General features: G+C 41.7%; 1 protein-coding gene across 12 annotated transcripts in view; it reads left to right on the top strand.

Annotated features, from left to right (window-relative positions):
* The window catches only part of ATXN7 (ataxin 7), a 212165-nt gene that overhangs the window by 149735 nt on the left and 37941 nt on the right, over positions 1 to 24489 (top strand). Inside the window, exon 1 of one of the 12 annotated variants that reach the window (XM_053291787.1) lies at positions 9587 to 9640. The exons of the other annotated variants lie outside the window; for them this stretch is intronic. Within the exon in view, the coding sequence (XP_053147762.1) occupies positions 9625 to 9640 (16 nt within the window). The 5' untranslated portion in view covers positions 9587 to 9624. Of the gene's footprint in view, positions 1 to 9586; positions 9641 to 24489 lie in introns of those variants that run through there. 12 annotated transcript variants of the gene reach the window in all.

A 24489-nucleotide genomic window follows, 5' to 3' on the forward strand; every position in this document is an offset into this window, starting at 1 on the left:
ACACCATCATGCTTTGAGTGCTTGCTTCTTCAGATGAACACCTGAAACATGAAGAGTGTAGGTAGGAGAGCAGTAGATGCACCAGAGACAAGACTTCTGAGCCTGCATTGCACACTGTAGGTGTGAACAGCGGAGTGTTTTAAGAACTACTGAACAGGGCTTTAGTACGCCTCTATTGAACTACGTTGCGGGCAGTGATTGATGGTTTCCTTGCTTCATCTTGGGGATCTAGGCCATAGAAAGTCTTTGTCATTCTGTATTGGCTTCTAGAAGTATTATTTGCTATGCCACTTAGGGTAGCTGTTATATGTTATGTCCTAGGAATGGAGTCACTGATAGGTCTACATTATATCATGATATTCTTAATAAATATCACTTCTTGGTTACAGAAGCATTAATAATAAGCTCAAAGAAGGGTAAATATTGTATTGTTTCTTTAAGTTTGTTAGGAATGTTGATTAACTTTTATCCACCCAGTTATCATTGGAACGATAGTATGACCAGCACCAGCTTGGTACCTTTTGCTGCTTGAGGCAAGCACAGTATATTGCCCCATTCCCCATTGACAGCTTCACTTTCCGGGGCCCACTCTGCCCCTCCAGTCTGTACCTCCGCCTGCTGTTGCAGCTTGTGACAAGGTGCAGTGTGCAGTGCCTGTGCTTACCACTCATAGCCATCCCCTCACTTGGCCTTGTGGAGGAGCCACCCCCAGCTGTGCTGTGAGTGACAGTTTTTGGAAGCTTCAAAAGGAAATAAATGTACACCAATGCTTTTTTGGCTTTGGCCTTTCTCGTGGTAGTTTTCTTTTCATTCCTAGAAGAGAAGGGATAAATAATAATACCCATACTATATAAATAATGCCTTTGCATTTGTATAGCACTTCAGATACATCATAGTGTTTGCACACTTGCAATACCAGTTGCAAGGGAGTAACAGCAGGAGAGAGGGCATGCCTTTACCTTCTGCTTGTGGGCTTCCCAGAGGCATCTGGTGGGTCACTGTGTGAAACAGGATGCTGGACTAGATAGGCCTTGGGCCTGATCCAGCAGGGCTGTTATTATGTTCTTAATGTTTAAAGCATGTTTGTTCTGTTTTTATACCACCTTTCATAAAGCATCCTAAGGCGGTTTACAAAAGTTAAAATAGAATAAATTTCTGTAACAATCATTTAAAATCTTAAAATCTGTTAAATGGTAAAAACCATAAAACACCAAAAAATGAGCAGCCATAAAAAAGACAACAAAAGCAGGAGAACTGATAGACCTGACAATCCCTAAGGGGTAAAAGCCTGAACAAATAAAAAGGTGTTTAGTTTTTAAAAGCAGCCACAGATGTCAAAGAGCAGACATTCACTTGGAGAGCATTCCAGAGCCTGGGGGCAGCAATAAAGAAGGCCTGTCCTGCCTTCAATTTAGAGAACAATTTAGTTTCTCTCCATGTTGGCACATGGAGCAAAGCCCCCCCCCGATGAACTTACTGGATGAGCAGAAACCCTTACAGGTGGTCCTTCAGGTATCCAGAGCCCAAACCATTAAGGGGGGCTATAAAGGTAATAACCAGCACCTTGAATTGTATCTGGAAACAAATTGGCAGCTAGTGCAGCTCTTTCAAAATAGGTGTAATATAGGGATGTGCACAAAACCAGTTTGCCCAGTTTGGTTCAAATTCAAACCAGGGGGAAATGGTTCGGTTTTGGTTTTGCTCGAAACCCCCCCCCCCCGGTTTGGTTCAAGTTCGAACCAGTTCGAACTAATTCAAACCTCCAAAAGTGGGTGGGGTGGTAGCTGGCACCCATGTTTACCTGCCACCCAAACCCCAAAGCAATCGGACAACCCATGGGGGTGATTGGCACCCTCTCTCTGGGCCACCCCAGCACCCCCCAAGTGCAGTTATGGGGCTGCTGAAACCTCCATTCTTCCCAGTGGAGAAAAACCTTAAAGCCACTTGTGGGGTGCTGGGGTGGCCCAGAATGAGTGGTGGTGTACTGTACAGAGGGTGCAAACCACCTCTATGGGTTGCTAACCCATGGGGTACTGGGTTTTGTTGTTTCTGAGGTGTTCTGAGTGTAGATTCTTTGGTAGCATATAAGATTTTCGATGACAAACCATGAATCTACTCTCATTTGCTAACAAAGACACATAAACTTCAAAAATCACTCAAAAATCAGCCCTTTGCCCAATTGCTTTCAAATAATTGTGATAGCTTCCTTGCCCCCCTTGGGCACTACCACCGACCACACTCTGCTCTAGGCCACCCCTTTGCCCCTGATGTGAAGCTATATACATTTGCTGACACCTCCATGCTTCTTTATGGAGAAAAACCTTAAAGATGCGTAAACTTCAAAAATTACTTTAAAATCAGCCCTTTGCCCAATTCCTTTCAAATAATTCTGATAGCTTCCTTGCCCCCTTGGGCACTACCATCCACCACACTCTGGTCTAGGACACCCTTCCCCCCCCCCCGACGTGAAGCTATACATTTGTTGCAATCCTCATTATTCTCTATGAGGAATGCAAAAACACTTTTAAAATCCACCAATAATCAAAGGAGTGTCTGATTGCCTTGGGGTTTTGTGGGTGGTAGGCACCCATGGGTGCCTACCACCTACCCCACTTTTGTGCCCCTAGGTGCTCCACAATAGGGGATAATGGGCTGGTTTGTGTCCCATTATACCCGATGAGAAAAATAATTAAATATATTTCAAATATTCATAAAAAATCATAGGAGTGTCCGATTGCTTCAGGATCTAGGTAGTTGTTGGCACCCATGGGTGCTCCACAATATGGAATAATGGGCTGGTTCGAGTCCCATTATATCCTATGAGATAAAAATAAATATATATTTCAAAAATTCATTAAAAAATCGTACGAGTGTCTGATTGCTTTAGGGTTTGGTTGGTAGGTACCCATGGATGCCAGCTACCAGCCCACACACTTTTGGAGGTTTGAACCAGTTTGAACCGGTTCAAATCGAACCACCCCCAGTTTGGTTCAAATTCAAACCTGCAGCTCGAACCTGATGGCTGGTTTGGTTCGAATTTGAACCGGTTTGAGTTTGAACCAGTTTGCACATCCCTAGTGTAATATGCTCTGAGTGGATAGTTTCAGAGCGAACCTTGGAGGCTGCATTCTGCACCAACTGAAGTTTTTGAATATTATCAGACTATACCGTTATATAATTTTTATTTTATGTTATGCATTTATATATGGCCCCAAACGCATAATATATTAATACAGTTATATAACAATAATTACATTACATCTGCACAGAGGTAACTCTAGTTGCCACTAGATCTGATTTCATTTTCTGTTTTGCAACTCTAACTTTGATTCATGATTACTATGGTTATCCTGGTTCAGAATTAACACTTAGCTATAGCTTGTGCTAGCCGCGGAAGGAGGTAGAATTTGTGCAGGTTGGGGGAGGTGCCCACAGGGAGCTCTTGATTGTCTAATGGCAATCATCCCTCTAGCATTATATCACTATGAAGAGTTCATACAACCTTTTGGAATGCCGGCTATAGAAATTTTTTAATTTGTAATTTTGCTATCAGTATAGAATCCCACCTTTCCTCCAAGAAGCATAAGACAATATATAAGATCAGATATTTCCCATTGTATCTGCCCAACAAGCCTGTCAGTGAGAGGCTTGTCATTCACTGAGAGTCTTGTATTATAGAGAGGGTATACATCACCTTTGTCGTGGTATAGACATACTGGAAGCATGAAACAAATTCCTAAGTTAGCGTGTCTGTACATGATGTCCATAATCAAAACTTCAAGGATGTCTGAAACTTCAAAATAATTGTTAGTCTGATAATTCAAACCTCTAGATTTCCAGGAAAATTATGGGGCAGACCTCAATAAATGCTTTTAAAGATCACCAAGCACTCAAATAGTAGTTATTCAGTAAAACACTTAATAGATGTAAAATGTATTATGGAAGGCAGGCTGATTGCCACCTGCTTGAGTCAGCTTTGACAACTTATTCTTATTTTTTTAGTCAAGGAACAGGCAAAGGGTTTGGCTGTAACAAGGCATCAGAGTTGAAGATTCCTAGAGCTGGTGTGGATCAAGGAGGTATAGTAGTGTTGTTTGCCCAGGTGGATGGCAGATGAGGAGGAGGAGGAGGAGAGGGATTAATTTATAGTGGTTGTAGCTGACCAACATCCAGTTCTTCTCCAAAGGCAATCAGCTGCATGAGAGCATGAATGAGGATATTGAATGGAGGGAGTGAGCCAGTCTGAGATGAGAGAGATGTATTGGTGGTATGGGGAAATAATGGTGACTTGGAGATGCGAAGGGGAGTAATGTTTTGCCGAAAATGCTATAAAGGAAGAGGAGAAGTGTCAAGGGAGTTGTAACTGGCAGGATTTAGAGGTCAATGCTGCAATTATGAGTGAAAGAGACTGCTGAAAGAGACAGCTGTAGTGATAGCAGTGTCGGAGGGGGAGGCTACTTTTCATTGGGGGCAAGCAACTGAAGAGAGTGAGAGAGGAAAAGGTTCCAGAGGTGATATCACTGCATGTACTGGTGGTGATTCCAGAGGAGCAGAGAGGCAGGCAGGTAGTGAATAGGAATGAGATTGGGGGAGAAATGTTGGATGGACACTATGTTGCTGGAAGAAAGAACCAAAAGGTCAGAAAGAACAGGTCATAAAAATTGAACATAAGAACAGCCCTGCTGGATAAGGCCCAAGGCCCATCTAGTCCAGCATCCTATTTCACACAGTGGCCTACCGGCTGTGATGCTGCCGGAAGCAGCAAATTGTGAAAACTTGTGCAGAGGATAGACATGCACAGAGTATCAAGAGGAGTGGCTTGTTCACAACCATCACCATTGCTGCCATCGAGTGCATGCAGTGATAACTTGCCTAACAAACTATTTGCAATGTCTGCACGTTCAGAACTGTGAAGCATTACAGTTTGTGAGATGTGCATAGCACTGCACCTAGAAAGCTGGGAGCACTTCTGTTTCACATATTTCTCTTCCCAGCATGGCAGCTTAAACTATGTTGGTACTAGCATTACTCATGCAGAGTGATTTTAGAACAATAAAGCCAAGGGAACTGGGCTTCTCTGCAGTGTCACACTTTATGCTTTTTATTCTCTTCAGTGCCCCTTACGTTGCCTTGGTTTTTGTCAATCGATTGGCATAGCAGAATCTCTGTCATTTCAGCACACTACTTCCCAGAGCTGAGCAGAGAAAGCAGGGCAACAGACAGCATGATATGTATGCACACAAAACCAGCCAATCTCTGAGGTCTAATTTTAGGCTTCATACCCCACAAATAGGTATGTTATTTGAAAGTTGGAATAATTTGTTTCAAAATTATTTTTGAATAATTTTGTCAAATGAATATTTTTAAATCTTCTATTGTATTTCTAATGTATTGCTTTTAAAAAAGCAATAGAGGCTTAAAAGCAATTAAGCCTCTACTGGGGAAGGGAAAACATGAATCTAAAAATCATATTGATTTTATTTTTGTTCATTTTGTGCATAACAATTTTTGTTGATTTTGGAGATACCTTGTTAAATAGAAATTCTTCAGTCCTGAACATGAGTATAGCTACTTACATAGACATCTGAAAGTTGACCCTCAAAATCTGGGAAGCATTTCTGAACTGTCCTTAATTCAATACATTCGGTTTACTAAATCAGAATCCTAAAGTTCCTTGGTAACATACAACTGTGACTTCTAGCTATCATGAATGTGTAGTGTATTGTAAGACTGCAATCTATGCTTTGTTTTGCTAGTATGATTTAGTTGTAAAGAAAAATAAGATTGCTCTTCCTCAGAACATGTGTGGTGATTTAATTGCTCTCACAGTCTCATAAAAATAGATGTTGCTACTGAAAGGTATCTCCACTAGCTGTGCCTATTTTCAAACTACGAATGCTTGTATGAATGTATATCCAGAGCATACAGGGGAACCCCGTTATCTGCAGGCATTCTGTTCTCCACTGGAACTGCAGATAACGGTGCATTGTGGCAATGGGAATGGTGGGGGTTAGGTTCCTGGAGACTGAAAAAATGGACAAAAGGGGAGGGAAATGGGGTGAAATCATGAAAGAACATGCCCTACCATGCTCTGTGGGTCCCCTCCCTTCCAGGAATGCCCCTCCATCCCAAAATGGTCATTTGTCCGTGCAAAATCACAGAAAAAAATTGTTTTTAGAACCCAAAGAACCATAAAATGGCTCCTTTTTATAAAATGGCGGCCAGAAATTACCTTGGAGGCCATCCCGGCCACCCTGAACCTATGGATACACAGAATTAACCCTTTGTGAGCCTCCCCCCCCCACACACACACTATATGCCAAGGTCAGGTGTCAATTACCTGGCCACGGATCCGCAAAACCGTGGATGTTGGATCTGCGAGTGGTGAGGTTCTCCTATTTGGAGAACTGTGTGCTTAACACCTTACGTTCTTATTTGCAAATTGGATTTCCGAGCTTTGCTAATTGCAGATATACACTATTTTTGTGTAATCAATGTATTTCCTGGAATAATGGTGCTGAATATTTTGAATAATATACTGAATATTGAAAACCTTTCTTTAAAAGATGCTTTAGAAATTAGGTACGGTGTGACTGCACACATATATTTGCATCTTAAATAGAAACGGGCTCCTTGGAGGAAGAACGGGATATAAAATGTAAATAAATAAATAAATAAAAATAAAATGTGTTTTTCCTAAGTATAGGGAAATACATACAGTGGACCCTCGACTTACGAACTACTCGACATCCGTAGTTTTCGACTTACGAACGACAAAAATGACCGGAAGTCGTTGCCGGTTTAGATGCGGCTTCCTCGACATACGAATTTTTAGATGCGGTTTCCTCGACTTAGGAATGTTTCCAGACCTCCGTGGGTGCGCTTTTTGACTTACGAAAATTTTGACCTACGAACGTGTGTTCAGAACGGATTAACTTCGTAAGTCGAGGGTCCACTGTACCTTGAAGCTAAAATTCCAGAAATGCTTTGGTGGGACTTGCTAGAAAATACTATGAAAATGGCCCACTTCTTATAGTGTGACCCTGAAGTGCATTTCATCTAAATCAGAGTTGCACAACTTCTGCCCTTCAGTTCTGCTCTTTGCATGCATGGATTGTTTGGTCTAGGACCGTAAATAAAACTTGACTTGACTTGACTTCTGCCCTTCAGCTGTTGTTGGACTGCAGTTTGGACCAGCCCCGGTCACAGTGACTAGGGTTGATGGGAGTTGTAGTTCAACAGCAGCTGGAGGGCCAAAGTTGTGCAGCTCTGATTTAAATCAAATGCACTCATGTCCCTATATTGGTAGCTGAAGACTATATCAATCTTTTTCTCCTATGTTTTCACTGCCATGCAAATCTGTTTTGTTACTCTGGTAGGTGAATAATCGATGTGTGTATTTAAGCTGAGGTCCTACATAAACCTTCCGGTGCATTCTGTTGAGTCAGTGATGATTTCCCTGAGTAATTTAATCTCTTCCTGGTAAATGTGTTTAGGATTTACTATAGTAGTTAGACAATCAGTTTTTGACCACTGTAGCTAGTGTTGTAGTAGGCGTGTAGTAACTGGCATTTTGGTTTCTGATACTAAGTTTGCATGAGAGTAGACTTCTTAGTGATATCCGGAGGAGAAGTAATCCTGAATATGTGCTGAATTATTAAAGTTTTCTTGCTTCAGAGTCCTGATAGGAAAGCTATGGCAGGTGGCCTTTGCAAAATCCATCACATTTTCCTTTTGAGAATCTGTAGCAAGTTGTGATTATATGAAGGAGCAGCACATATTCTTGCATATCCTATTTCTTCGCAGAAAGACACACAGTAATTACTTCATAGTTCTAGAATTAAAATGTGTCTACAATGATATATACAAAAAAATTAAAATTCTTCACCAAATCTCAGTTCTGCAACAGTACAAACTGAATTCTTACACCTTTTTTATTGTTAATGTGTTTGATGCCATTTCTAACTGATACTGGGTCATTCATGGGTAGCATTAGGAATTGTGATGCCAAGTAACTAAATGGCACTTCATTTTCTTTTGGTTAAGCTTGGTTCCCACTTCAGCCTCTACTTATTTGTCCAACCCATCTTTTCTCTCCCTCTCTTAAAGGAGCAACTTTAATATGATGGCACACGTCCTAGTGTGAATTTACCACTTTACCTCCCACTGCAAATTGTAGAGTGCAAACTGATAATTTAATCCTGTCCAAATGTCTTTTAAAAAGTAATTTTCTGAAATTCTGCATCTGAATTCCTTAGCATGGCAAAGTTGGAATATTTAAAAGCCAGAGTGAAAATAAATAAGAAGTAAAACCAAGGGCTGAATCCCAAGAATTAGTTTAGCCCGGGAGCTTGCACTAACCTGAGGAGAATTTTTGTTTTCCTTCCTTTTAAAGAGCAACCTCTCCCTATGCCTCATTGCAACTGTTTTTGAAGCTCTTTTCAATTTGAAAATTGTTATGTAGCATTGATGTGCTGAGGTGGGAGGCAGGCTTAAGAAATACAAGTCCAAAGCCCTCTTGGGCACAATAAACTAGTTACACGTTGCTTTGGATTCTGGCCAAAATGCTTGGAAACTTTAAAATGCAGTTATTTCCAAAGAGCTAGTTTTAATGTACTGTGATGTTTGTTCATGATGTTAATGTTGTTTTGAAGGATGAGTAAGAAGTAAATAAATTACCTTTTAAAAGTATGACTGATTCTTGTTCTCTGCCATTTTTCCAACTTCATAGAAGAATGCGGAAAACACTGAATTGAGGGAGAGAATAGGGTGTGTGTTTCATGTGAAACTGGGCGTGCGGAGTTGCTAGCATCATTGAATTAGCTGAGATGTGGCATTAGCTAGTAACTGTCAACACATTTTCAGAAAGGTTTAGAGTTTTGACACCTAAGCAATGCATGAAAGGAACATGCTTGTATACATACAGACATGTCAGTGTTCTGATAAATAGATCTGTTTGTGATTAGAATTTAGCATTTAGATTATAAAGCAACTTTAGATAATCGTCCTGTAGTTTTGATATTAAAGTGTATTTGTTGTGAAAAGCTATATTGAATTGCCCTGTTGGAAAAATTCAAGTAGTCTAAGTGTTCCATGCACGTTCATAATACACACTGTGGTGCGATCTGTTAATGTCTGTGAGATGGTCATGTTACTTTAAAAAACAGCCAGAAAATTAGGGCAGTAAGTGATTAGCACATTAACATAGTAAATTGTGTAAGTACAGCCTTCTAAAACTGTGACAGGTTGTCGTGAAAACAGAGTGATTAATTTACATCAGCAAGGACTCTTGGTGTGACTATATTAGATAAAATTAGACTCCACCTCCCTGTTTTTACTAGTTATCTGCCAGGACCTTTGTGACTGAAGTGCACTTTGCTGTAATAGCAAATGTTACATAAACCCAAACATGGAGCCTGTTTGGAGTTTGTGGGCAGACCCAAATTATGATAAAAAGCTTTAGTAGCAAGAGTGCAGTGAAGCACGATCAAATTGTGTGAATGGGGATGTTAAACAAGAAGGCTTTCCAGAAAAGCCTTTTTCTTTGCACAGGGCTTGAAAGCTCTGGGTAACTTTTCTGGTGCAGTTTTCAGAGGCAGGAATTGGCAGAGAGCCCAGATCTGAATGGAGTTTGCAGAAGGTTGGTATAGTTCTGTACTAACACGACATGAAGTGCAGAGACTTACACTTTGTGCATTTTTAAAGTTTGTTTGTTTGCTCTGCCAGAGGTGGAGCTGAATAATGTTGGAGTCACATAGATGGCCTTTGCAGAGTTAGTTGATCAAAGTGGATAATCTCAAAATGAGGGATTAACTGCTGCAAGCGGCCCACATAAGCCATTCTGAAATGTCATTCGAGTGATTTGGCCAAAGTTCAAAAGCAGATGGGAGTTGAGTTTGCTATTAACTCAGACGAAAAGCTGAGGTTTGCATTGAACTATCACAGTATTTTGGAACATTGCAGCTCTTTTCAAACTGTATTATAAATACATGATGATTGTTTACAAGTTGGTGTCTGCGATTATAAGATTAATATTTTTGCATGTTTGAAACTCTGTTAAGCGTGTATTTTGTTAATGATACTGGGGTTAAGTGTTTGATCAAAATGAATTTAGTGAAAAGAACGCAATATGCTTTTAAGACTGTTTTTCTGCAGAAGTTTGAAATCCATACCTTTGTCAAGGAGGGAGCATCTAAGCAAGAGAAACTAGCAAAGAACTGTTGTCATGCAAATCAGGTTGTTTTGTCTCTAGTAATTATTAAAGCTTTCAAAAAAGTAGTGCTGTTCTTGTCAGTTTATTAATAATTGTAGGGTTAATGGTTTAAAGGTAATCACCTGAAGAGCATATGTATTTCCCCTTCATACTTGTAATTTAAACCATGTAAATTTACAAGTCAAAGTGCTATAAACACAGGCCTTTTGTTTACAGTAGAAGGGTGTGATCATTTTGCCATTTTGATTCTCATGCATCTAAAATGTGAAGATAAACTCTTGGCCTAAACAGATTATGTATAGTTATATTTTTATACTGCATGAATGTTTTTTGTTAGTCTTTATGTAGACTATAATGTAAGTGTGTGGATGAAGTAGCTTTTAGGCATGAAAATAAAATAAAAGGTATCTTCTGTACAAACAGTAACTGTTGCTCCTAATGTTTGCTTTACATCATCACTTGATTATCCATGACAAAACTTGTGTGCTGAAATATCCTTCTAGGCAGCACATAGTAAACTTATAGCAGGAGTCAAGAATGTTAACTGTACTTTTTCATAGTGTTAATGAAGAAACAGTGACATTTCATCTCTCATTCTTAATCAAATATTACTGTAAAGAACAAACAAACAAACAACCCATCTTACTGCAAATTAAGGTTAAGGCTTTGGCTTAAGTACAAGTACTTTTGCTTCGCTGTCATTTCATGCTTTAGCTAATAATCATGCCTAATTATCTATTTTACCTAGTGGAACCCTCATTTTGTCACACAAAAGTACAAGTTACAACATTTGTTTTGTAAAATATAATTTCCCCTGCCCAATAAATGGTAAAGAAAAGGTTAAAAGCCACAAGGGTAAAAACTGAACAAAACCAAATAGACCAATACCACCTTCTATCTTGAGGTCATTCTTGTGCCCCTGCGGGATGCAGTATTGTTGCATATTGAGCCATAACCACCTCTCTTCTTGGAATACAGGAATCGGTGCAGTGTTTCAAAAGAGTAGTCTGTTCAGTCAGCAATCTTGCCTTCTAGCCACAGTAAGTTATCAAAGATGATGCAAGGAATTCTTTCCTACATAATTGTAAAACAACCAGACATTTGGAGATTCTTCTCTGACTCTCACTGGTTGTGTGCTACTGCCCAAAGACTTATAATAACACAGAAATTTTTTTTCTCTCATTTTAGGTTGATGAATGGTGCAAACATTACACCAAATCATGGTTTGGCAGTATATGAACAAGTCTCTGGCTCACACATTCCCTCTTCTCTTTCGATATTGCTCCGCAGTCCCTACTCTTGCTCAGTGATAGAGCCCATGCTTTGCATGCAGGTCTCAGGTTCAATCCCTGGCATCTCCAGTTAAATCTGGAAAAGACTCTTGCCCCTAAAGTCGTCCATGCCTCATGCTCACCCCTCATGTCAGAATTCTCTTCCTTAGCGTGCCTCTCAGCCTCTCCTGGCCCTCTTGCTTTTTCTTTTGCGTGAGAGAAAGCAAGCCCTGCATCTAGCAAACCTGCTGCACTCTGGGCTGGGACAGGCTAATAAAGGGGTATGAGAAAGAGAGCGCTGGCATCGGGGAAGGGTCAGTTGGCTGCCTCCTCCCTGATGCCAGTACTCTCATGCCCCTTCATCAGCCTCTCCTGGCTTGTAGCCGGTTTGCTAGATGTAGGGCTTGGTTTTCTCTCTTGTGAAGCTGGGTGGGTGGGTGATGTGGGGCTCAATGCAAGTGCCCCAATTGCACCCCCTCCCCCAAGTTTGTTTCTGATCCTGGTTTGCAGGCACACTATGCACTGCATGCAATAGCAAATGATTTCCCCAACAAATAGGAAGTAAGGGAATGGTAGTTCAGAAAGAGAAGAGGGGGTGCACAAGCCTGAGTTTTGTTCACAAAGTGCCAAACCATGGTTTGGTATTGTCCAACTCATCTAGTTATAAATTTTTCTTTGATCTACTGACTTTTACTTCCTGTGGTACCTTATAACAGTGAGTGCTAAAATTAACAGGTTATATTTTTAAATAGTGTTTTTCCTTCTAGTTGCACTGAATGTTCTACTACCTCTTGTGTCTTGAAAAAGGAAACAATGAGTATTTAATGAATTGATTCAACTCCAGCACAGTATCCTCCCAGTAGTTGCTGCTAGTTTCTTTGTGGGGTTTTGTTTTTTTTTAAAGACTGAGAGCCCTTTGAGGGAAGGGAACCATCTTATTATTTTTATATACACACCACTTTGAGAACTTTTTAAAAAGAAGGTATATAAATAATAGTAATAATTTAACTTGTCTTCTCAGCAATATTTTCTGAAATGTTCACTCCCTTTATCACTTTTGAATAATGGAATTCTAAAATACCTTTATTTTTACACTCTCCTCCCAAATGGAGATCTTTTATTTCTGGCATTTTTGTTCTGTCTTTTCTCAAGAACTCTTAAGTGGAAGCATTTTCAAATCTGTTGTTTGTCAGTCCACTGGCAGATGTTAAAATATTTGTTTAAGGGGGAGCAGAGGGGTCTGTTTTTATTGAATCATGATAAAGACTGAAAGGATAGATGTTTCCAGTAGGGGAATAAAAGCTCTTGAAGTAATGTGTAATGGGTATGTGATACACTGATTCAAATAAATGAATGTGATGATTGAATCCAGTATTGTGATTTTCCCCCACATGCATGCAAATAGGTCATGTGATGCATGTGTTCGTGCTCATGAAGAACAGCGAGGAGGTCCTGTGGGTCTCTTAAAGTGAAGAATGCCCATCTTTCCTCAACCTCCTGTGCCATATTGTTTCTGACAGACTCTCCTGGCAATTCACACTTAAGATTGTTGCTTGTCATTCAGTCTGCCATTTTGGAATTACTGTTATCTCTCCTATAATATTGGATGTATGCATTCTCTCTGCCTTCTTATTTGTCATAGATTCCTAGTTGAAACACAGCAGAGCTGTTGTGGTCATAGACAAGTACATGCAAATACAATTGAATAAGCAAGCTTTCTTTTTTTTTTAAGTGTGTGTGGTTTTTTTTAATCTGTAGCTTGAACATTAATTCAGGGAATGCTGCTTTTTTTCATTATCTATATAGACATGAAGGGGGCGGGGGAGAGAGAGATCAGTTCTCACCAAAATGTATGAAAGAGAGCCAGCTGCCCCCAATAGTTACACTAACAGTACAGGTACTTGTGACGTTGTTACAGCAAAATCCATATCCCAAGAGATCAGGGAGCCGGCCCCTCAGCTCTATGCTGTGATTAGTGCAAAGACAGCATCCCATCCATCTGTTTCCTGCTTCCAAAGAGAAAAAGGGTGGGTGGGGATTTTTTTTTTTTTAATGTACAGTGTATAACTCTACCAGCTTAGGCCCTGGGTATTCAAGAGAACGTCTTCTTCACCATGAACTCCACCGCCTGTTAAGATCATCTGGAGAGGTTCATCTGCAGTTGCTGCCAACTTGTTTGGCAGCTATTTGTGAATGGGCCTTCTCCGTTGCTGCCCCTGGACTTTGGAATGCACTTCCTGTTGAAATAAGAGCCTCCCCATCTCTGGCAACTTTTTAAAAGGCATCGAAGACACATTTATTCATCCAGCCTTTTAATTAGATTTATGGTTTTAATTTTAATGTTGGTTTTAAATTATTTTAATTTTAATGTGTTTAATGTTTAAATGATTTTCATTGTAAAATGCCCAGAGACGCAAGTTTTGGGCAGTATAAAAAATATATTAAATAAATAATAACTAAATAAAAATAATCTCTATCCCTAAATTGCCATCAGTGCTGCTGGGGTTTAAGGTCACGGCTGGCATGACAACTGTTTTGAGCTCCAAAAAGGATCATAATGATGTCAAGTAGGTTATTGTCTAGGAAATGGAAAAGGAGCAGTCACCAGAGAGTAATATGTAGAGCAATAGTAAATGTCTGAGGGGCAGATATGATGAGATATGGCCAGGTACTCAACAGCCATTGCTGTATAATGTAACATTTTCCACACACTTGCAAAATGGAATGTTACAATCTCGCTCAAAAGGGCCCTGCATAGCTCAAATGAAACTCACTTCAAGCCTTTGATAAATAAAGTATAACCCTATTGGAAGGCCCTGAATGGGAGTTACATACGAGGCTAATTCCTGTGTTCTCTACCTGCTCCCCCAATTTGATATTTCAGATATTAACAAGGAATTTTGATCCTTTTTGAGCTCAAAACAATTGTCGTGACATCTGTGACCTTTAGCCCCAGCAGCACTGATGCCACCTCCAAATGAGGTGGCCCTGCACTTTGATTTGCAGCTTATCTTGCTTGCAAGTATTGGCCCCAATTCTGCACTGAAAATGTTACTTTCACTGTTTTTACATGGGGGAGGGGGGCTAGTTCAGAATACCAACATTTTGTTGGCTTTGTTACTTAAGTTGCACATGGAAAATTTGTTGGCAAATGAAAGAATTAAAGGGTTGTTCCTCTCACCCACGCAACTCCCCCATTGAAGGGACCTTATCCCAAGTTAAGTGAAGTCATATTATTAGATAATCAGGAGGTATGGGAGAGTCTTCTGGTTCTTTGACATGGTCTCTGTCTTTCACAATGATGGGCTATGCGCCTGCGCAGAGACCTCGTTGGAACCTAACAAGCTCAATTCTCCTGCTTTGGGCTTGAACCCTGCCCCCAGCAGCTGTATACAACTGTGCCACTCCACATCCCCTCAGTCTTTGTCGTCCGTGCTTCGGCAGACATTGTGGAATCTGCAGCTCGGCAACTAGTAAGAATATTCCTGTATACTCTTCTTGTTTTTCTCCCTGCTTCTTTCTCTTTACTTCTTTATTTTTTATTCGCGAAGTAGCGGGGGTTTGGGGGTGTTTTATTTTAGCGGTTTCCCCCCTCATCTCCATGGCTCTGGTCCTGGCTGAAACGGACCTTCGTGGCTGGCCGGCCACCTCCCGTCTCTGACCCCTTGTTGGTTTCAGCCCTGTCGGCACAATTGGCTGACTTGCCTTAGCGTCCTATGCCTGCGATCCTGCATTCTTCCCCGGCCTCTTCTGTGCCGATACCGAAGGAAAAGAAGAAGCTGAAGTTGCTTCCGAGTTTGCCGGTGGATCAACACCTTCCGCCTATTCCAAATAAGAAGAAGCCAGTACCAGTCCCTACTTCGGAGGCCCTGTTGGCCAAGAAACCGAAGTTGAGTTCGGGACAGGACTAAGCGCTCCAGGGTTGCCCGGCAGGAGTGCCAGCCCCTCCGATACGAACCCTTCGATCTCTGTTCTGCCTGGCTCGCCACTGGCTGAGAGGTCTCTAACCCTGATGCCTGATCATGCCCACACTGGTAGAGAATTGTCGTTAGCAACCGATGTGTGTGAATACGCTACCTCCAATGAGGAGTCTTATTTGCTGGACTAGCCCTCCGGAGACGCATCGTGGCTGCCTTGGCGTCATTCCTCTCCTCTGTGGCACCAGGAGCAGCTCCCTCCTAGGGATCGAAGCACGCGTTGGGACTCGGAAGAATGCTCCTCCGAATACAGGCCAGGTCACCGGGATTGACATGAGCCTGTTTATGTGGATTGGTACCGTATACCCACTCGACACTCCCCCTTTTTTGAGGATGAGCCCCCCCTTTATGCTGCTTGACGCCGGGACTCAAGCGCTTATAGATATTTCCATATGCACTATCATTCGGACTATAGAAAGCCCCGATACGGGTCTCAGTACCGAGAGGAACCTGCTTATGGGAAAGCCGAGACTGTTCGTGATTGGCGCGAGTCCCCCTCACATTTGGAGTGAAGGCCTCACTTGCAGTCTCCTCAGCATTGTCTTTGAGATCACCCTGAGAGGTGCGATTCGCCCTCTGAAGCTCTGGTTTGACAACAGGTTTCAATACCTACCCAGGTAAAGCCAGCGGAGTCACACAGCTCTGTACCGGACAATGTGGAAAACAAAGCGGACTCCCCTACTATTTTGATGGCTTTGGCTCAGGACTCTTTAGCACCTCCCCAGTCGGACAGCGAAAGCGAACCTGGCTCTCTGGGCTCGAATGCCGTTTCCTTGATGTCTTCCCCTCTGGTTATTCAGTTGGACTCCAAGCCTGTTTCTCCATCAGAGGACCTTAAACAATACTCCACATATGTGGCCCGCATGGCCTCTGTCCTGGGCGTGAGCCTCGGTACGCAGCAGAAAGGGGAATTGGACCCCTTGTTCAGCCTTATTGATGTGGAGGGTAAGGTACCAGCTACTCTGCCCCTTAACGCTGCTTTGTTGGGGGTCATGCAAGGGCATTGGAAAAAGCCAGCAACTCTTTCCCAACCCAACAAGCACTTGGAGAAGTTTTACAGAGTACAGCTGCAGGACGATGCAGCTTTTCCTGAAGAATCATCCCACCCCTAACTCCATTGTGGTGGAGGCGTCTCTGCAGAAGTCCAGAGGTCATAGACATTCTGTGCCCAATGACAAGGAGGGCAAGAAGTGGACTCCTTTGGAAGGGAGGCTTTACTTGGCTTCAACTCTCCACTTAAGGGTGGCTAATTACCAGACCTACAGTGCCAGGTATAACCACTTTTTGTGGGAGAAGGTGGCCCCCTTTTTTGGATCTCCTGCCACAGGACAAGTGTGACCCGGCTAAAGCCTTTCTCCACGAAGCAGGAACTCTACTCGGCTAGACACTTGGTGGAGTGCACAGCCAAAGTGATGGCCATGTCTGTGGCTTTCAGGAGGCGTGCCTGGCTGCGTTAGTCTGGTCTGACCTGTGAGGCCCATGCCAGGATCTAAGATCTTCCTTTCGAGGGTTCTAGCCTCTTTGTGGAGCAAACGGATGACACGTTAAAGAAGGTCCAGAAGCTGAGGCGAAATCAATGTCCTACTCTTTTTTGAGCCCTAAGCCACAGAGGCCATCCTGGTGGTCTGCTTATCAACAGCCGAAAGCCCATTCACAACAGCAATCTTCATCGGAGCATTCCTTTCACGGCAACAAGTTCCAGTCTCGATACAAGTCCAGGCTCCAGCCTAGTAAGCTGGCCTTTCAGAAACAGCGTCCAAACACTTTTCCAAAGAAACAGTGACTGTGGGCCCTTTTGGACCCGCCTGGCCCCATTTGTGGCGAATTGGGAGAGGGTGACTGTGGATCAGTGGGTCCATGGTCATACGTTTGGGTGATGCTCTCAAGTTCTGCAGGACACTACCCGTGTCCGGGGTCATGACTACTCCGTCTACTCTGGGGTTGGACGAAGAGGTTTACACTCTTCTCTCAAAGGATGTGATAGAAAGGGTTGCGAATGTGAAGAACCTCAGTTTCTATCCCCGGTACTGGACAGCAGTCATCATCCTATACTGGACCTCAGGGCAGTGAACAAACACCTGGTATACAGGCGTGTCCAAATGTTGTTGGTATTGACTATACTGGTCCTCCTAGAGAGAGACATGTGGATGGTCTCCCTAGACGAGAAATCCCAGCTGGAACCGGGCCACAGAATACAATTTATAAGGCTGATCTTTGATACCGGCCTAGAGACGTTCTTTCTCTCAGAAGCTTGCATAAGAATGCTCGTGATGTTGGCCTCCACTTTTCTGGCCAGATGTCCGCAAACCATGCACTCAGTGCAGCACCTCTTAGGACATATGGCTGCCACCACGTATGGGTTCCCTCATGCACTCCTTCAGATGTGTGTCGTTCAGCGATGGTTCTTGGATGTGTTCGACCCTCTTTGGGACTTGGCTTGTTTGGAGCGCACAACCCCTCGGGGGTTGTGGGTGGCTGCAGCATGGTGGGTCAAGATTCATCATCTGAACTTCGGCATCCCCTTCCAGGTTCAACAACAAACAGCAAGTGCCGCCTTTGTAAAGAAGCAGATGAAACAGTGGACCACCTAATCAGCTGTTGTAAAAAGATCACACAGACTGACTACAAACAAAGGCATGACAAGGTAGCAGGGATGATACACTGGAACATCTGCAGAAAATACAAGCTACCTGTAGCCAAAAATTGGTGGGACCATAAAATTGAAAAAGTTGTCGAAAACGAAGATGCAAAAATATTATGGGACTTCCTACTACAAACAGACAAACATCTGCCACACAATACACCAGATATCACTGTAGTCGAGAAGAAAGAAAAACAAGTCAAAATAATCGACATAGCAATACCAGGGGATAGCAGAATAGAAGGGAAAGAAATGGAAAAAATCACAAAATACAAAGATCTACAAATTGAAAGGCTGTGGCAGAAGAAGACCCAAATAATCCCAGTGGTAATTGGCACCCTAGGTGCAATTTCAAAACACCTTGAAGAGCACCTCAACACCATAGGGGCCACAGAAATCACCATCAGCCAATTACAAAAAGCAGCTTTACTGGAAACAGCCTATATTTTGCAACGATATCTATAATAACCAACAGTATTGATGATAAAATTCAGCCATCCCAGGTCCTTGGGAAGGACTCGATGTCTGGATCAAACAAACCAGTCAATAACACCTGTCTGTGTAAACAAGAAATAATAATAATAGGCTCATAAACAGTTGCTTGTGACCGTTAAGATGCATTTGGTTATGTCCATGGCGGCCTCTGTTGCCTTTGATCCCTTTGTCCCTTTGGACACTATCTGTCAGGCAGCTACTTGGGCTTCGCCCCACTCCTTTATCCATCATTATGCTATTGATGCCAGGGCACGGAATGATGCTATGTTTGGCAGGAGTATCCTGCAGTTTGTTTTCAGCTGATGTACTTGTTTCTGAAATGAATACTTCTGGCATATTGCACATTGCTTCTGTTTCTTCCCTCCTCCTTGGGTGCTAGCTTGTTATGTGCCCATTGGTGTAAAAGACAGAGACCACGTTGAAGAACTACAGGTTGCTTACCTGTAACTTTGGTTCTTCTAGTGGTCATCTGTCCTTTTACACACCCTCCCATCCTCCCCGCTGGGTCTAATGAAGCTGGACTCCGTGACTGAGGGGATGTGGAGTGGTGCAGCCGTGTATAGCGGCAGGGGGCGAGGTTCCCACCCAAAGCAGGAGAATTGAGCTTGTTAGGTTCCAGTGAGATCTCTGCACAGGCGCATAGCCCGTTGGTGTAAAAGGACAGGTGACCACTAGAAGAACCAAAGCTACAGGTAAGCAACCTGTAGTTTCTTCACTAAGGGAGGAGACCAAGCAGAATGCAACTGACAAGAATTGTTTTATTCTGTTTTAATCCTCACAGTATTGCTAGCTCAAATACTACCAGAGCATGTTCACATTAATAACAGTGTACAGTCAAGCTTTATCATGTATATGTACTACCTATCATCTCCAGTGAGTTTTGTGAAATAGCTCTGCCATTTCTTCTTTTCTACGTCTTTAAAGCAATTCTGCACTTATCTTGGAAAAAAAAATTTTTTTTTGTACTTGCCACTAGTACTAAAATTAAACGTCTGGACAAAGAGGCTCACTTTGAAGTGGTGGGTCATCTTTATTTATCAAGGGGAGAGCAGCTGTCCCTATTCAGCACAGCTTCCCTCAATGTGGCTATTGCTGGTGTCTCTCTTCTGAGTTTTTGTTTATTTTTGTTTTGTTTTTAGGGCAATTTTGAGACAGGGAACTATTTCTTCATAACTTTTGCCATGTCAGCTACTTTGAAAACCTTTTTGTTGGACAGCAGTATATTAATAATTTAATAATGTTTCTAGCGTTTGGATAATCAGACTTTTCTGAAAATTTTGTTCTGATTATGATATTAGTGCAATAGGCATGGGAAAGGTTCTTTCAGTTAATTTACTTTCAGTTAATTGTGTTTAGGGTGCTTGTATTGTAAATTCAAAGCAAATTATGTCCATTGCCTCTATTAATAGTCCCTAGGGCAAGAATACTATGCTTTGTTTTATTTGCAATGATCTGCAGCGTTTTCTAATAATTTAGGTCAGGGTATTTTATTTTATTTACTTACTTACTCACTCACTTATTTATATTTCTGTGAACTACTTTGGAAGCTTTTGTTGAAAGCAGTGTGTGTGTGTATGTGTGTGTGTATGTGTGTGTGTATATATGTGTGTGTGTGTATATATATATATACACATATACACATATATACACATATATATGTCATTGAAGTATGCTATGAATGATGTATGCACACACTTGGTTGAAATGAATGATTTGGAGAACTGTCAAAATTGCCAGTGTTGTGTAGTAGTCAGAGCGCTGCCTAGCCCAGCTTTTTAGCCTGGGTTAAGGGCATGAGAGCTCCTTTAACCCAGGCTTGGCAGTTGTGTGACCATGCGGGCTGTAGCAGCCCATATGGTTACAGAGACAGGTGCCTAGAGTACTCTTCTCCTGGAGGAATCTGGCAATGCATCATGCTTAGTGTGCAGTGTATTGTAGGATACCTGGAGGCCGGAACATATTGTTCCAGTCTCCAGAGCTCCTCACTGCCTGATTCAACGTTTACTGGATCATCTGGGGGAAAGTAAGGTTTCGCAGCCTTCCCCCGCCACCCAACCTCTCAAACGGTCATGTGGATACCCTTAGCGTTGAGTGGGAGGTTCAATTGAGCGTCTTTTTATCCCCTTTACAAGTAATATACTTAGAACAGAAACAAGGCTAGCTGGGACAAATAAATATTTTATAAATTAACACTGCCTCTGAATATCCTCGTCTAGGTGCCATGGTTACCTGGCACCTAGGGTTTGTCAGTCCCTGAATAAAGGCATACTGCTGTGGAGCTACTAGAAGTACGATAAATCCTATACCTCAACAGCTTCTAAATGGCATGTTTTGGATGGATATAACCATTTATGTTGCAACCTGGAAGCAGGTCCCTGATGGCTGCACAGCCTTCAGGGACTTTCAGCGGACTTTCAACCTTCAGCGCTTCCAGGGGAAAGCGGAATCGGTGAACATTACCCCGATGCAAGCACCCATGCTTCAGAAGCATGGACATTAGCACACTGCATGGACACTTTTAGGATGTTTGCTGCTATATTTATACAAATCAAGTCCAGAATTGTAGGAGGAAGTTTCTAGGGATGGCCTCAGACGTATTTTTCCATATTTGTGACTGAATTTGGAAGCAAGTATTCCTCTCAGTATTACCACACTGGGTTTTTCTATACCTTCATCACTTTTATATAGCACTCTTTTAACATGGAAAGTGCTTTTTAGCTGTGATATTTCTAAATTTTGTTGCAACCTGTTTAGGTAGGAGGTATTGAACGTGTGATTTCTCATTGATTCCATGACTGAGCAGGAATTATGTCCAAATTGCTTAGATGTAAGCTGAATTCACTAGGCTACAGTACAAAACAATAAAAACTTGATAGTTTGTCAGTGGTGAATGCAGAACCACATTTCAATCCTGATGTTCCGTTCTAAACTGAACTTTTGTTTCCTACATTCTGTGCCATGAAAAGCTTTCTGAGGATTGCTTGTGACTGACCTCTTTGGTGTGCTTAAAAACCTGTATTAGCATAAGGGTTAGTAGCAGGGTTGTGTGCTCCATGTTCACGCTAAAATTCTGTGCCAAGAAAGAGCAAAATTCTGTTTCTTGTATGCTTTATGCATATTGGGCAACTTTGCATAATTTATTTTCTGTACGTTATTTGGCATTGTTTGAATATCTTATTCTGCATAATTTAGTCATAGGGAAGGGCCAGGAGCTATGCATGGCATGAAGACTGCACCCCACTGGAAAACTTGTTCTACCACTTTCTGGATTGGTAGCAGATGTTACCCACACAATTTGAAGCATCTTTGCTATAAGAGCTATAGAATTTTTTTTTTTTTTAAGGTGATGGCTGAGATTCAGTGGATGCTAAATTCTGCATCCAGTACCGTATTCTGCATGTTTTCTGCATGCCCACAGAGTCTCTGCATATACCACAAACTTGTTGTCAAATAACTTGCATTAAAAAAATTATGCAGGGTTGCCCAGAGTGCATAAATTGTCTTACTGTTCTGTGACAGCTAGTCGGAGACGATAGTTTCATTTTGTTTTACCACCTTATGAGACCAATAAGCTGGTCTCTATGAAGCAGTTGTCATACACCCTAAAAAAATTATTACTCATTTATTGGATATATGGTCAAAATTAAATACCTTTTTAATAGTACAGTACCGCTTTTAATAATATAATACACAAATGATGTGACCAGATTCTGATTTACAAAGATAATCCGTGGAAGATTAAGGCCCTCGCTTAGCTTCCATCCTCCTATGGCGAGAAAGAAGACGACATTCTGTTTCCTAGCCCTGGGGAAGACCGCTCAAAGGAGAAATTATAGACCAAGATTATCTGAACCAATACAGAGTGTTTTTTGAAGAAGGTGAGCATTGATGTTTTTACTCCAGCACAGTGCAGACATACAGTGGTGGAGAATTGATAGTCATCTATGCCATCCTTTAATTCATTTCTTATTGGACACTCAAAGTGGCTACAGATTTTTCACAGCAGTAATTGTACGTGTTTGAACATTATAAGTTATTTCAATTCTGTCTTCTCCTTTTGAAGCCCCTGACTTTCAGGTGGTGCAGAAACTAAGAACCCTTTGGAAACAGGGATCGGTCTCTTTTGATATAAAACAGATGTTATCCACACTTAGCCTTTGGATATGAGATGGTGGTAGAAATGAATATGGACAGTTTTTAGCCTACTTTCCAGTAGGCGTATGAGATCATCCAGCATTCTGTATGTTATTCCCCCCTCCATCAACTTGGCAACCCCTGGACTAATCTGAACCAAATTTGCTACAGCTGTAGGGCACATGGGGAAACCTCAGTGGCATAGTTTGTGATGATGTCATTCACCCCCATTCAAAATGGTGGACATGTGAACTTTTGAGGTGCATATGCACTAACTTGAGGATTGTCTAACCGATTTGAACCAAAGTTGGTACAGTTGTTGTGAGTGACACAACTACACACCTCAGTGGTGTGGTTTACAATGATGTCATCCACCCCAGTCCAAGATGGCGGATGTTTGAACATTTGAGGTGCAATAGATCTAACTTGTGGACCTCGATGTGAACCAAACTTAGTCCAGTTGTAGAGAAAATGAAAGGAAAGTAGGCAGATTAGTTCGTGCTAGAACAACTTGTTCTTGATTGTATTAGAGAGAACACCACAGAAAATATTGTCCATACTGCAGTATTCTGGATGAGAGCAGCCAAAAAGATGATGGACCTTTGCAGCAAAAGAGCATGAGGCAATTGCCTATCTTTAGCTCTGCTTTGTGGACACAATTGATTTCCACAGTTTAACTGTAAAACTGTTTCTTTAGAGAAAGAGCTCCCCCTGCCATGTGTTTGCATACTTTCTTCTCACTATATGTTTCAGAGCTTGTTGAGAAACATCTGCTTTGCTGCTATGACAACATATTACTACTAAAAAGCAACTTGAACCTAACTTTTTTCTTTATATAAGTATAAACATTCATTGCAGCTAGAAGATACCATTTTCATAAGATGGAATGCCTTTTTACTATTTACCTTTCAAGCCCCACTTGAAAGCCCCAATTTAAGGTTTTTGCCTCAGTATATGAGTCACGAAGTCATGGCATTAAAATAAGTTGTTTTATACAACTCTAAAAGTCATATTCTGGCATTTGTTATACACATACATGGAGAAGGTCCATGTAACAAGCTGTTTTTTATTTGTCGTACTTAGCATGTCTGAATTTAGACAAAAGTATAATATAATGGATTTTATGCCTTGGGAAGGGATAGCAGTTATCTGTAACTATTTTTTGCCCTTTTAAACTACATATACTTAAGAGCAGAATTATAATCTTAATATTGGGGAAACAATAGATTCAGTCCTCCTAAGTCTCCTATTTAAATACCACATAAAACTTGTTATGTATTATTTATCTTTAGACCTTTTGTATTACTCATCTTTAGACCTTTAGCATAGTAGTATTGCCAGTGGAGGCATCATTGTTAAGACAATGAAGTGAAAAACCTAGTTGGTGGTATTTGTATCAGTCAAAATGATGCTTTGCATAAGTGTGATTTACTGCAGCATATTTTATTTATTTATTCATTTACATTTTCTTATATACCACCTCCTCCAAAAACTCTAGGCGGTGAACAACAATACCCATAGCAATTAAAATAATAACAATTAAAGGGCAAATGCCTGGTGAAACAGGTGGATCTTAAGAAGGGCCTTAAAAGCAGCCCGGGGTGTGTGTGTTCCAAAGAGGGGCAGCCACAGAGAAGGCCCTCCTATGGGCCCAGGCACCAGGCACTTCACCAGAGCCTGGGACACTGAGGAGGGCCAGCTGAGAAGACATACAGTTTGGGATACAACTGGCCGAGAGGGGCGATCCCAGAGAGATAC

This window comes from Hemicordylus capensis, chromosome 2 (assembly GCF_027244095.1).
Source record: "Hemicordylus capensis ecotype Gifberg chromosome 2, rHemCap1.1.pri, whole genome shotgun sequence".
Lineage (NCBI taxonomy): Eukaryota > Metazoa > Chordata > Lepidosauria > Squamata > Cordylidae > Hemicordylus > Hemicordylus capensis.